We start from the raw sequence: 13,246 nt of genomic DNA, 5'->3' as shown, positions 1-13,246 counted from the left end.
TCCATGGCATCTTTCTGAACAACAACTCTTTCCGGTCCGATCGTGACATAAATATTGCGTCCGGCCTGTTTCAAGATGCTGCAGATCGGAGATGAGGTGGTGTATTTCTCGGCGGTGTTTCTGCTGGTGGTGTTGGGGACGCGGAGCGCCACCGGAGCCTCTCTGCTCACCGCATTCCTCTACGTTTTCATGGTGATGTTCCGCTTTCCTCCGGTGCCAGCCGACCAGGCCGGCCGCGTCCTCCGGCCCAGGGCTCCGTCGGGCGGCGTCCCGGTGGTGGCGCTCCGCGGAGGCAGCTACGACGCTCCGGAGAACACCTTGGCTGCGATCAGAGAGGTGGCATGCAGGCATCAGTCTTCTGTTTAAAAGCAAATATGTGTAACTGTGTGCCCTACTATATAACTTAAGTATAGGCTGTAGAAATGTAGGCTACATATTCAACACCCAAATACTTTTCTATATTTAGTTTCTGTTGGAATCTAGAACACTACAGGTGCAAAGGTGCCCCCAAAGGAATATTAATCCAATGATGTATTTTTGTCCAAAAATAATTATATTGACAGCTTAAACTGTTCAGGCTTTGCATGTCGTGACTTCTCATTTTGCAGTGTAAGCCGAGCACCACATTTGCAATTCTGAATGGACAGGGAGACTATAGCTGGTTAGGTTTTTTCCATCAGATCGGTGGCTCATTATGCTCTTATGAATTGATTTCATCTTCGTGATGAAGTCTACACACGTATAAACCATTTCTCCCTCCTCTGTTTCTGTTTTTTTTTTCACATACTGAAGGTGCTGATCAGCTGTGCTTGTGGCATAACTGTCCTACATGCAGTTAGCATCCTATGCTCTACTCTTACTAATACCTCTCACCTGTCCAGTTTCTTCTTTGGATGAGTTTATTTTGTTCTAGCAAGCCTCGTCTCACACATTTTAAACCATTAGCCTATTTAACCTTCCCTTGTCAGCTTGGCAGCGATTGAAATTGGAGGATAAGATGACATAATAAATTGTGCTCCAGATTTTGTGAAGGGCACTGTACTGAAACAACTGTTTTGGAGATGATAATGATGGAGGAGAGCTCCAGTTTGCTGCTACTGAACCTTGTCTGTGTTACTGAACATGGGCAAGTATCTCTGGTTTGCACCATTTGTGGGCATTCTGGTGACAATTATGTGCATCCTTTTGATGTGCAAAAAACCTAAAATTGGAGTATCCCTTTAAATGTTATATCCATGAACTCTGTGTTCTAAAGACACATTAAAATCAACACGCGCCATTTGAATACGTTGACTGTATTTACCCTCGTCTTCTTTCATGTTACACATGCATTCAGTTCACATCTACTGTACTCTGCATGTGTCTGTTGCACTGGAAGATATGCACACTGTTTTCTCCTGTAGTTCCCAACTCCAAGCCAAAACCATTTTTCTACCCGTCAGTAAATTTCCATTTTGCAAAGAAGTCTATCTTTACATCTTCTTGTGCCCTGTGATGTCCTGCTTCAGGCCAGTAGAAACGGGGCAACTGGAGTGGCTCTGGACCTGAGTTTCACATTAGATGGCGTGCCCATACTGATGCATGATGAGACTGTGGACCGCACCACCAACGGCTCTGGACCGGTTAGCAACCTGCTGTTGGTCCAACTTAAGAAACTAGATGCTGCTGCTCATCACAGGCTGAAGTAAGCTGCACATTAAACTGTCATTTCTACTAGTCTAGCTTGTGATTTAATGTTTGGATAAAGAAACAAAGGACAGTGGGACCATGACATAAGATGTACTAGATAGGACATCTGTGGAGATCCCCATACTAACAAATTTGAGGTGCAGAAATAGTAGTTTTCATAGATCCCTTGGCCTAGCCCTTCACAAATATGTCACCATTTAAAGTATTTCTACTCCGCTGCTTTGTCACAAATTTGAAAGACAATAAGGGAGAAATCTCATCTCCAGGGACAAGTTCAGTGGGGAGAAGGTCCCAACTCTGCAGGAGGCAGTGGAGGAATGCATCAGACACCAGCTGACCATCTTCTTTGATGTCAAAGGTCAACCTGATAAGGTACTGAAAAGGACTTCATCAAAATATATGGATACATGCATATATGGAACAATGATGTAAGCTGGCTGTAGCCTAAAGATATGCTTAATGCAGAGAAGTTTTTTTACCTACATTTTGACCCTTCTAGGAGGCACTACTCCGGTAATCTCTTTAAATAAGACGGTTTATTATCGGATGTTTAAATAATGTTCTATTGGTAATCTCTTGTTTTTTTATGGAACATTAATAACGTATCCTCTTTTCTAGGCTGCATCAGTGCTCCGTGAGATGTATAAGAAGTTCCCTGTCCTTTACAATTCCAGCATAGTTTCTTCCTTTGAACCCAAAGTCATCTACAAGGTAACACAAAATATGACTGATTAACACAAATGAAAGTCTTTAGAAAGCTATTACAATGCTTAGTTTTTTTTGGGGGGGGGGGTTGTTGCTACAACCCAAAATGAAATGGATTTTTGGTTTGTTGCTGAACCATCCCACATATTGTCATAAACGTAAAGAGACTGCTTCTGACTGAAGAGGCAGACCCTTTTTCTAATTCTGACAGTATTCTGTTGACTCCGACCTCTTGCGGCCCACAGATGCGTCAGACTGACCCCAACGTGGTGACGGCTCTCATCCACCGCCCCTGGAGACTGAGCCGCTTTAACGATGGCACTTCTCGGTCCCTCTCGACATCGGGCCAGCTGTGGATGGGGATTCTGGACGTCTTGTTGGACTGGGCCCACCACCACATACTGTGGAAACTCTGTGGTGTCTCTGCCATCCTCGTACAGAAAGACTTCATCTCACTGTGGGTGACATTTTTTGTTTTTTTGTGTTAAAATGCACAGCCGCAAAGCTCAGGGCTAACAATGCCTAACGATAGCTGTCTTTCTCAGTCTACGCAGATCAGAACATTTGAATCAGAATCAGTAACGGTTCATTGCCAAAAAAGTTAAAGCAACCGCAAAATACACATCTGCCTCACAAGCAGCAATGGGTGCTTCAGTACGTTGCTTCTTTCAAAGTTTGTTTTATTCATTGTCAATAGCCTCCCAGTTTTGGAACATCCTTCCTTTTAAATATATGTCATAGTGACTCCTTTCCTTCCTTTGCACATAATCTCAAAACTTGGCTAAAATGAATCCAGACCTGCATCATACCTAGTCACTATACATGCCTGCCCTGTCTGATCTTGTTTGCTTGGCTTTTTGTCTGTGATTGTCAGATTTAGTCCCTTCTGGCTTTCAGATAGATTCTAAATTATGGATGAATAAATTTAAAATGATGGGCACAAATACAGAGAAAATGTTTATAATATACTGTCAGCAAAGTAAATAAGTCAAGAAATAATGGAAATAGAAATTAGCAATATATATTTATATATATATATATATATATATATGTATCACTGCCTCATTTAAGGTGTTCACTATGCTATATCATGTACTTATTGCAACTAAAGAATATTTGTCTGGCTGTAGAGCATATCTGATTTACTGAGCTGTAAATGTATTTTCTTCCTTCTTTCGCTCAGGGACTACGTTCAGTACTGGGCCGACCGAGGTGTGGAGGTGGTGGGCTGGATTGTTAACACTGCTGTGGAGAAAGACTACTACCAAAGTCTGCTGAAGATTGGCTACATCACTGAGAGTCTGCTGGAAGACTGTGATCCACATTACTGAACGATCACACAGACACACACACACACACACACACACACACACACACAGACAGGGATGATTTAAATCTCAAGTGTTTTCAACTTGTAAAAGATGACATTTTGGAAACTCCTTAGTTTGACAAGACTACATAAATACCATAATGAATACATTTCCCAGTTTATTGTCCTTTTAAAGAACATAAAATACTAAATTATATGTATTAAAAAAATGGATGTATTATATGTCGATGAAGTTAATTATAAGGTGGGGGGGATGCTAGATATTTGGTGCTAAACAACTTTGTTGTGGTAATCGAACAATCCAAGCTTTATAGAAATACATTTGATTTACTGTAGAGGTAAGAACAAGGCATTACCTGTAGCTGGTATACAGGTCATTTCCTTTTAAATCCACACATACAGTAAACCATAAAGACCCAACTGTATACTTCCTAGTCCTTATCCTACTACCAGCAGCATTGCCTATAACTCTCCTAGACCAGGATTAGGTTACATAGGATTATGTTCCATTAAAAGTCTTTTCTACCTTCTGTTCTGATCTTTCAGAGGCTTTAAAGAAATATCCGTGTAAATAGTTGTAACGTTATATTTGTAACATATCAATGCCTGCTATCATGAGATTTATTTACTAATAGACTCGAGAAAATCTCTTGTTAATATTCTGTTATGATGATCATTGATTGTTCAGTAACTTGCCTTCTATCATTCCTCATTAAGTGCCACAACTGCACAAATACACAAGAATTTGAATTGAAATAATATCAGATTTGATGCTCCAGCGAAGGGAAAGTAAATGCGCCAATGAATCCTGAGACACATGTGAGTGTAAGTATCATAAGTCCACATAAACTAAAATATATTCTTCATACACACTTCTTCAATACCTTCATAATGAGTCATCAGAGAAGGAAAACTCTTGTTTGTGATCTTGGCTCTTACCTGAATTGTAAAAACAAAATATAATAAATAAAAATAATAATGACAAAATATAATAAATATATATGTGCAAATTACCATGTCGTCCACAAAATTGTTTTTGGACTAGATGCCATAAAACCTTTTCATTTGATTTCCTTATATAATGTTCTAATGCTGCTTTAAACAACTCTCCTCAGAGCTTTAAGAGGGAGAAATGCTTTCTCTTATTTTAATCTAACTGTAATTGTTTTGCCTGAAAACGGTCACATTTAAAGATATTGGCAGTAAAGAATATTTTAGGATGTTAAGATATTGGGTGATTTGTCACTAACAACTTGTTTCTCAGAGTTAAATATATATAAACATGTATCTTTCATTTCTCTTTCCTGTCGTGTTAAGAATGTCTTGTATTCTAGTAAGAGATAAATCATAAGATCACTCGTCAGAATATATTATGTTCCTCTTCTGAAATAAAAGAATGTATCTCCAGTTTGCACAACTGATGGAGGTTAATAATGCCTTTTAAGTGAAAACCCTAAATTATAGTTTTAAAAACGTATTCCTATGAGTGTTTTCTGTATTGATTTCTGTTTTTCGGTATCTTTGTCCACCCATCTTTTAATTGATCACATTCTCAGTCAGTATAATCTCAAGTAAAGCTCGGTTGCATTGTAAACATAGTGTTGTGTATGTGATTGCACTGTGCACCTGACCTCACCTGCGTGTACTGTAAACACTGAGACGTTGGGCATATTCCAATTATTCACATGAAGGAGCAGACAAATATTGTCTGTAAATATTGAATAAATTCTCATTCTGCAAGTTTAACTCATCTGGTAGCATTTTATTTATGTAACATCCGGGAATATGTGTAGCGAGGGAAGTAATTGTTAATACAATTATTTTTGGAATTGTGAAGAAAATAGTGGACCTCAGCCTCTAGTCGTTACAAATGTCGGGGGACACTGTCTCTTTAAAACGCCGAGGGAGGCGTGTGTGAACGTCAAGAAGTGGTGCGCTTCTACGGTGTGCGTCCACTTATGAATGGCAGACGCTGTTTCAGGTTATGTGACATTGTGGAAGTGCAGGACACTTCAGCACCAAAGTGAGTTACGTTAAAGGTCTGGACTCGGGGGACGGCAGGTGAAAGGGTGAGGGTCGCTGGATGAGATGCGCCCCGACTGCTGGTTTTACGCGGAGAAGAAATCGGCGCACGGTTCTGTTTTCTACGCGGTTACCAAACACCTTGTGTCGTCTCATGTCAGCTCTGTTTTTTCCAATTTGCGTTGGCTTCAAACTTTCGCCCTGTGAGGGAAATTCAGCCTGATCAGCTGAGGAGAGGACTGACACTTCTCACGTCAAGGGAGTCTTTTATTCACCGACAGATCCTGGAGCAACGTGTTCGACTTACGGTGCCCTTGATTAAAGTAGGCGTGCTCCGGCTGTACCTGCATCGTCTGGACTTGTTACTTCAAAGTGCCAAACTCAAATTTCACAGGTGATCTCTCCCTGCGCATGATGTACACAATTACAAGAGGTCCCAGCAAACTGGTCACCCAGCGACGGACAGGTGAGACACTGAACACACCGATCCAGCAGACATTCACTTGGTACCAATTGTTTTGTCTTGTTTTTGTTTTTTTTAATAAAATATGAATTTTTCCTTAATTTGTAGGGCAGACTCAGCAACTTGACAACAAAATAAACGACTTCAAGCACAAACAAACGTCCTGGAGTGTGCCTGAGTAAGTGTGCAACATCTCCTGCTGGTAATGAAAAATCCACCATGATGCCCTCAGTGCTGCGTCTGTGATGCTTTTTCATGTGTGTCCAGATTAAGTTGCGTTCGTTAAAGCGTGCGTTACTGAATGACCAGTGTCCTAGCAGCAGTGGACGTCATCAGCTTGAGACGGGCAGCGTTTGTTCATCAGCCTGAATGATTTATAACCTCTTCACACAACAGCTCCACTGAGACACAGTCTGCCTGCTGGGCTGTTTTGCTACCTTTAAACCACCCTGTGTGTGTGTGTGTGTGCGCGCGTGCGTGCGTGCGTGCGTGTGTGTGTGTGTGTGTGACCTTGTAGGAAGTCAAGGAGGCACATGGTCCTTCATTCAGCTGTTCAATCTCAGGCTCTCACACAACCAACCCGGCTTTTTAGGCACAAAGGCTGATACTTTGAGACATGAGAGTTGTCAGATGTGCAGAATTTGCAGAAAACATCAGATTAATTTGTGACATGTTGTTGTTTTTTCTTTCTTATACCCATCAGCCTTCCTGCACCCAAGATAGTTTTCAGCCGTCCGAATGGTAAGAAGTACCATCACCCTGTGCCGGCACTCCCTGCAGACCACCAGCAGGAAGAGAGCTTCACACCTGTGCATGAGGAAAACGTCTCATTTGTCTATGACGGTACGTAGAATAAATGAACAGGAAATACGAGACAACACTTTTTATTGTCTCACTGTTACCAGAAACCTGTCCCTTGTCGACCGTTTTGAGAATGTGATTGTTTCACTATCAAGTGTTTAAATGAAATGCTATAACCTCCCCCTCTGAGGCCTCACCCACACACAGCTGCTCTGACACTGATAGGCACCTAGCAGAAAAATGCTTTCACACCCACTTCTCCCACTTCTCATGACCCACGCTGGCACATGTGCTGAAGGAAATTGCATTTTTGGCTTAAAACTAGCACACACCAGCCACTCAGGGAGAAGAGCCTTGTTGTCCCCCCCCCTTTAAGGTAAACAAAGACTTCTGACAGGCTGACGTGTTTTATTGGGTCTGGATGAATCTCTACACAGTGACCCAGTTTTGGAGTGAGCGCTTCTCTTTAGCATGCACATTCAGTCTCTGGGAGACTTCATTTAGCTGGGCTGCTCCTTACTTTTCTGGTGTCGAAGCTCAGCCACAGCAACTCATAAACAACTCCAGTAACCTTGGTGTTTAGTGGACAAGGACACAAAGAAGGCCCGGCCCACCCCCCCCCCACCCCACCCCCCACCCCTCTGTTGAGAAAGAGAGCTGTTCAGGGTTGATTCATTATCTTTTACTCTCTGAAATAACTCGATACATGCTATAAACAAGGGTTTTCTGAAAGTCATGACCTGAGGGCAGCTACCAAAGATACAAATCAATCACATACACACACACACACACACACACACACTACATGGGACCAGTCCACATGTTGCATTCTTTGAAATACAAATGAGCGGCAGGAGTAGCAAGCAGGCCCTTTGGAGCAGTTGGCCTTGTGGACTATTTGTTTGTCGCTGTAGTTGTGACACTGGGGGTGCAGACGATTTTAACTTGTCATTATTTATTATCATGTTGTTTTTAAATGTGTCAACTATGTTGAATCCTGGCTCCTGCACAGGCCCTGTTGTTTATCAGAGGTGTATTAAAGCAAATGATAGACTTACAGTGAAAGCTGCAGCTAATGCTTGTTAGCTGTAATGATCGTTGCATAATGGATTAATCTGCTTCTTGAGATTATTTTTGATTGGCTAAAAAAAAAATGCCCCAAAATGTCCCAAGAGCCCAAAGGAATGTCTTCAAGTGTCAACTTAACATATGTTACCTCAACACACTGTACTGTATATTAGCTTAGAAGTATTAGTAGTAGATGTACTGACCGAGTCGTTGTGTTTTTAGCCTGGCAGGAGGTGGTGCGGCAGGGGCCCGGCCAGGGGCCAGAGGAGGTCCGGGGAGCAGTCCACTACAAAGAAACCACTCCAAGCCCGCACATGGACAGTGAGTACAGCTTCTCCTCCGCTCCACAGTCCTCCTCGCATTGTGCCATCCTCTCCTCTCCTCTCCTCTCTCCTCGCATTCATGTGCATTTGAATGGTTACGGCGTAACTAAACAAGATGTTCATGTCCAAATGTGTCAATGTAAAGCATCTACAGGACATGTGCTTTGACACAGGTGTCTCATGAACGTTTTGTTTGAAGTAGTGGTGAATCCTTCATTTATTTTAGTTGTTATTTGTCTGATGACAACAGCCCAAAGACCTGCTGTTAATAGGTTGTATTGGTTTATGCCAACCAAGGATTAGTGGACCTGCTTCTGGTCGTTCCAGCTGGAGGGAAGCCAGCAGAGGTCACAAGCCTGTCTCTCTCTCTCTCTCTCCTCGTGGTCTAAATGAGTTGCGCCAACTTTGTTGACACATCCGTGTGGTCCGTACGGTTCACTTTTAGATTATTGGTATTCTTAGAATATGCAGATAATGAAAATCCTGCTACAGCCAGCACTCAAATGTGTAGCCAACATTACAATCTTACACAACCAGTCTTTCGAGGAAATAAATGTTTTCCTTGCGCAATAAACAGGATGAATGGCCATTTTGTTTCACTTCATTCATTCATTCATTCATGTATTTCTTTATGTGATGTACGGGAATGTCGTTGTCTGATGGTCAAACACTATGGTCTCCACTATGTTACTCAAATATTTCATAGTATAGGATGACATAAAAATGTCACATTATAGTAGTATGGCTTAAACAAAATTATTTTAAATTATTTTTAAAAATGCATAGTATAGTATGCCAAAAAATAGTCATCGAAAATGTCATGGAAAAATGTTATAAAAAGGCATACCATAGTATTTTAAGTATAATGTAATTAAGTCATAAAATAGTATTTCATAAAGCGGTCATATAAAAGTCATATTATAGAACCTCATAAAAAGTCCTCAGTATATTAATTGATGAATGTCATAAAATATTTTTATCACAAATGTCAAAGAGCGTTCACATCTCCAACTGACTCTCAGAAACTGGTTCATGTCTTTATCTCAAACAGGTTCGACTACTTTAACTTTCTATTTAAACAGTCGGTAGGATGGCTCGAGCTCAAATAAAAGGCTGCAGCAAGAGTCCTCACACGCACTTATTGTTTTGGTCCTGAAATAACTTCATTGGCTCCCAGTACAAAACAGACTTCTCTTCAAAATCCTGATTATAGTCAATGAAAGCGCCTCATGGTTTAGCTTCCCAGTACATGTCTGACTTGCTCACTGACTATCATCAGGCAGAGCGGGTCTAGCTGTATCCAGAATCACATCCAGGTCTGGTGAGGGGGGCCTTCCGTGACCCTGGTCCTCCTCTCTGGAACAAGCTGCATGATGACTTGAGGTCCATCACAGCTGTAACTGTGTCCACATTCAACAGTAAACAACAACAAAAAAGGTTATTTGGCTACATTTTCATTGCCTTAAAATATGTCATACTATAGTTTGCCTTTAAAAAAGCAATAGTACAGTATGTTTAAAAAAAGTCATAGTACAGTGTGTCGTAAAGTCATATTATAGCATGTCTTAAAGGATGTCCTATTATAATATGCCATCGTAGTTTAGTGCGTGATTTAAAAAGAAGTCGTAGTCTTGTACATCATGAAAAAGTCACCAAAAATGTCATAGTATAGTATGCTATAAAATGGTCATAAAAGATGACACACGTTATAATATGCCATGAAAAGTTATAGTAAGTCATTCATATTTCATAATAAAGTGTCGTAGTATAGTGTGCTGTAAACAAATATGTGGTAGTTGGTAAAATGTCACATGATAGTAAGTAATTTAATGCCATAGTATGCCATTAAAATTCATAGTATAGTGTCATTAAAAAGTCTGCTACAGTATGCCATGAAACACTCTCAAAAGATTGCATCATAATGTAGGTCATGGAAAATGTCATAATATAGTGAGCCATAAAAATACTATACTATGTCATAGTATAGTATGTTATAATAGAATATGTCAAAAATAGATCATAAAGAATGTCATAGTATAGTAGGCCTAGAAAATTTTTTAAAAAAAGTCATAGACATTTCACTAACATTGTCATAGTATAACATGTCACACAAAAAGTCATAGTATGTCTTAAAAAGGACAGTGTAGCATGACACATCTAAAAAAAAGTCATAGTATACTATGTCATAAAAAAATGACATAATAAAGTCATAAGTCATGACATATTCTCTCATAAAAAGTCATGGTATAGTAGAAAAGTATGTAATAATAAATTTGTCATTGTCATTACAAATAATATAATTTAGTATGTCAAGAAAAGTTGTATGAAAAAACATGATATAGTAAGACATAAAAATTCACAAAAATATCACAATAAAGTATGCCATAAATAAGTTATAGTATGGCGTAAAAAAAGAAAATCATAAACGGTACAACAGTATAGCACGTTTAAAAAAAAAAAAAAAAAGTCATAGGATAGTATGTCATAAAAAATATTATAGAAATAAAAAGTCACAAAAATGTTCAAGTATAAAAAGTCATATAAAAGACATAGTATGGACTGGCATAAAAAGCTAGTATATACTAGTATAGTATGTCATAAACATATGATGCTGTATTATGCCAACAATTTGCATAAAAGGTCATAATGAGCCATAGTACATTTTTTCATAAAGTCCCAAAAATGTCATAGTATCGCATGCCATAAAAAAATCTGAATAGTACGTCATAACAATGTCACAAAAATAGTATAGTATTGTATAAAAAAATACCATAATGTAGTTTGCTAAAGAAAAGTTACAAAAATGTCTTAATATAATATGTCCCTAAAATATTATAGTATGCCATTAAAAAGTCATAGTAGGACCGTGGTCCGGGTCTGGACCCAGGTGGTGTTGTATACGGGTCCGGACCTAAAACCGATAGATAATTGAGAATTATTACATTTTGATGGAGCGCTTCTATTTTAACCGGCTCAGCTTTTGCAGCCTTTATTCGTTCAGCAGTCCAGGAAACACACCGACAAACTGCATGCGTTGTAAACTATCTCACGTGATGCTACTCAAATATGTGTATTCCAATAAGTAACGCGGCTTGAGTGATATTTACACACACGGGAGAGAAACCGAATAGTCGGAGAAGTACGTGAGTCAGAGAAATGTTGACAGCGAAACCAGAGCCTTTAACCAAGAATGGACAGACTCTTATATGTTCATGCAGACAGTTTAAAACCAGTGCGTCTCATATGTTTGTAGTCTGTGACATTTATTAAAAGCGGTAATGTGAAGCACCACTATGACATGAAGCACAAATCTTTTGAGAAAACGTACCCACTCAAATCTGAAATTAAAGCACAGAAAAATAAATTTGTCTAAAATGAAATACTTTATCTCTAAATAAACATTTTTCAAAAGCTTTATGTATTTTATTTTTTATTCAATCCTTATTTTACCTGATATATAAAAAAAGAACATTGATTTATTATTAGAGTATGTATTATTTATAATTCATCAAGTTCAATTTGAAAAAAAGTAACAGTATAGCATGTCGAAAAAAGTCATAAAGTCATAGGATTGACCGTATTACCTTTTCCTTCGAGGTCAAGGAAAACGTTTAGGAATACACGTTGGGAGGTAACGTTTTGAATTTCTGACCGTAGCTATACTGTCAAAAAGTATAGGATGTTGAAAAAAGTAATGAAAGTCAAAGTAGAAATCATAACATATCATTAAATAAGGTGTTAATATGGTATGTCATATACAATTTATAAAAACTCATAGGTCAATGCCATAGTATTGGATACAATAAACAAACGTCGTATAAAAAGGCAGATTTAGAAAGCTTATTCATAAAAATCATAAAGAAATTGATTACTAGTTTTATGATTTGTTTCATTTTCTTTACCTTATTTTGAAAGTACCTACCGGAAGTATGCTACAACTGCTGTATTGACGTTAGCTTAATTTATATAAATATTGCAGTTTCTCATTGTAACCACCAGAGGGCAGCGTGTGACTTGAGATCATTTAACGAGGTATTATAAACCAGTTTGTTAGCTACTTTTTTTACTTAATGTTGCAGTTTCTCACTGTGGCCACCAGAGGGCGACACACACTCAGCATTGTAAATACACACTGGCTCATGGTCAACTCCTATCAGCCTCAAAACTCAAACATCAACAAAGACGTAGTATCAAGGCATGTCTCGTTCTCCATTTTTATATTGTATATTTTGTACATATTGTAAATGTATCTACTGCTATTCAATGTGTCATTACTTTAGGACACAAAAAATGTTGCAACATTTTCTCTGCATATTTCAAATGTTTTAGGCTGTGATGACCCTATAACTCAAATGCCAACAGACTTTTAATCTTTTTGATTCTTTTTTTTTTCCAGACTTTGTTCCCATAGATCTGGATGAATGGTGGGCAAAACGTTTCCTCGCCAACATCGACAAGCTGTCCTGACACTCTGCTGGGATTTGTGAATCTTGACAGACGGTCGGGAGTGGAGACCTGAAGCAGGCTCACAGTGGAGAGAGGAGGCCTGGGCCGGTGTGACAGGTCAAAAAAAGAAAAAGAGGCCCCGATGTGGTTTAAATGGACGGACAGCGCTGGGACGCTCGCATAGAAACCGCAGAATCACCTCACTTGAACTCTCGCCTTTGAACTGCAATCCCTCTCTAAAAATATTCTGCGTCTGACTGCACACTGGAGGACGACGACGACGTGGGGTTCAGCTCATCTTTCCGCCCTCACAAGAGAGATGTCATGTTCCTTTTGAAATGCAGTAAAATTGTATTTTCAAGAAGCTCTGTCTTGGAATCTTTTTAACGGACCTTATTG

The 13,246-nt window shown here is 39.3% G+C and overlaps 2 protein-coding genes across 2 annotated transcripts; both read left to right on the top strand.

Moving 5' to 3' along the window:
* Positions 1-75: 75 nt before the first annotated feature.
* Positions 76-3,725, top strand: LOC306709835 (glycerophosphodiester phosphodiesterase 1-like; the record flags this gene model as incomplete). The annotated part of the gene is made up of 6 exons (XM_079178134.1): positions 76-336; positions 1,509-1,684; positions 1,956-2,061; positions 2,308-2,400; positions 2,640-2,851; positions 3,578-3,725. 6 exons carry the CDS (start codon positions 76-78, stop codon positions 3,723-3,725), a joined length of 996 nt encoding a protein of 331 aa, XP_079034260.1.
* A 1,976-nt stretch (positions 3,726-5,701) lies between these two features.
* On the top strand, positions 5,702-13,211 carry LOC306709934 (MAPK regulated corepressor interacting protein 2-like). Its single transcript, XM_079178255.1, has 5 exons — positions 5,702-6,212; positions 6,318-6,387; positions 6,913-7,052; positions 8,301-8,399; positions 12,798-13,211. Exons 1-5 carry the CDS (start codon positions 6,158-6,160, stop codon positions 12,866-12,868), a joined length of 435 nt encoding a protein of 144 aa, XP_079034381.1. The 5' UTR covers positions 5,702-6,157; the 3' UTR covers positions 12,869-13,211.
* The last annotated feature ends 35 nt before the right edge of the window (positions 13,212-13,246 follow it).

The sequence above is a fragment of the Pholis gunnellus genome (assembly GCF_910591455.1).
Source record: "Pholis gunnellus genome assembly, chromosome: 17".
Taxonomy (NCBI): Eukaryota; Metazoa; Chordata; class Actinopteri; order Perciformes; family Pholidae; genus Pholis; species Pholis gunnellus.
This window is presented reverse-complemented; position numbering and strand designations above follow the sequence as displayed.

What these genes read in the sequence shown, in the direction of transcription:
- LOC306709934 (XM_079178255.1), top strand. Translation starts at nt 6,158, where the DNA reads ATGATGTACACAATTACAAGAGGTCCCAGCAAACTGGTCACCCAGCGA. An exon ending in ACGTCCTGGAGTGTGCCTGA is followed by an intron (nt 6,388 to 6,912) that starts GTAAGTGTGCAA and finishes TATACCCATCAG; the next exon opens with CCTTCCTGCACCCAAGATAG. An exon ending in TCCAAGCCCGCACATGGACA is followed by an intron (nt 8,400 to 12,797) that starts GTGAGTACAGCT and finishes TTTTTTTTCCAG; the next exon opens with ACTTTGTTCCCATAGATCTG.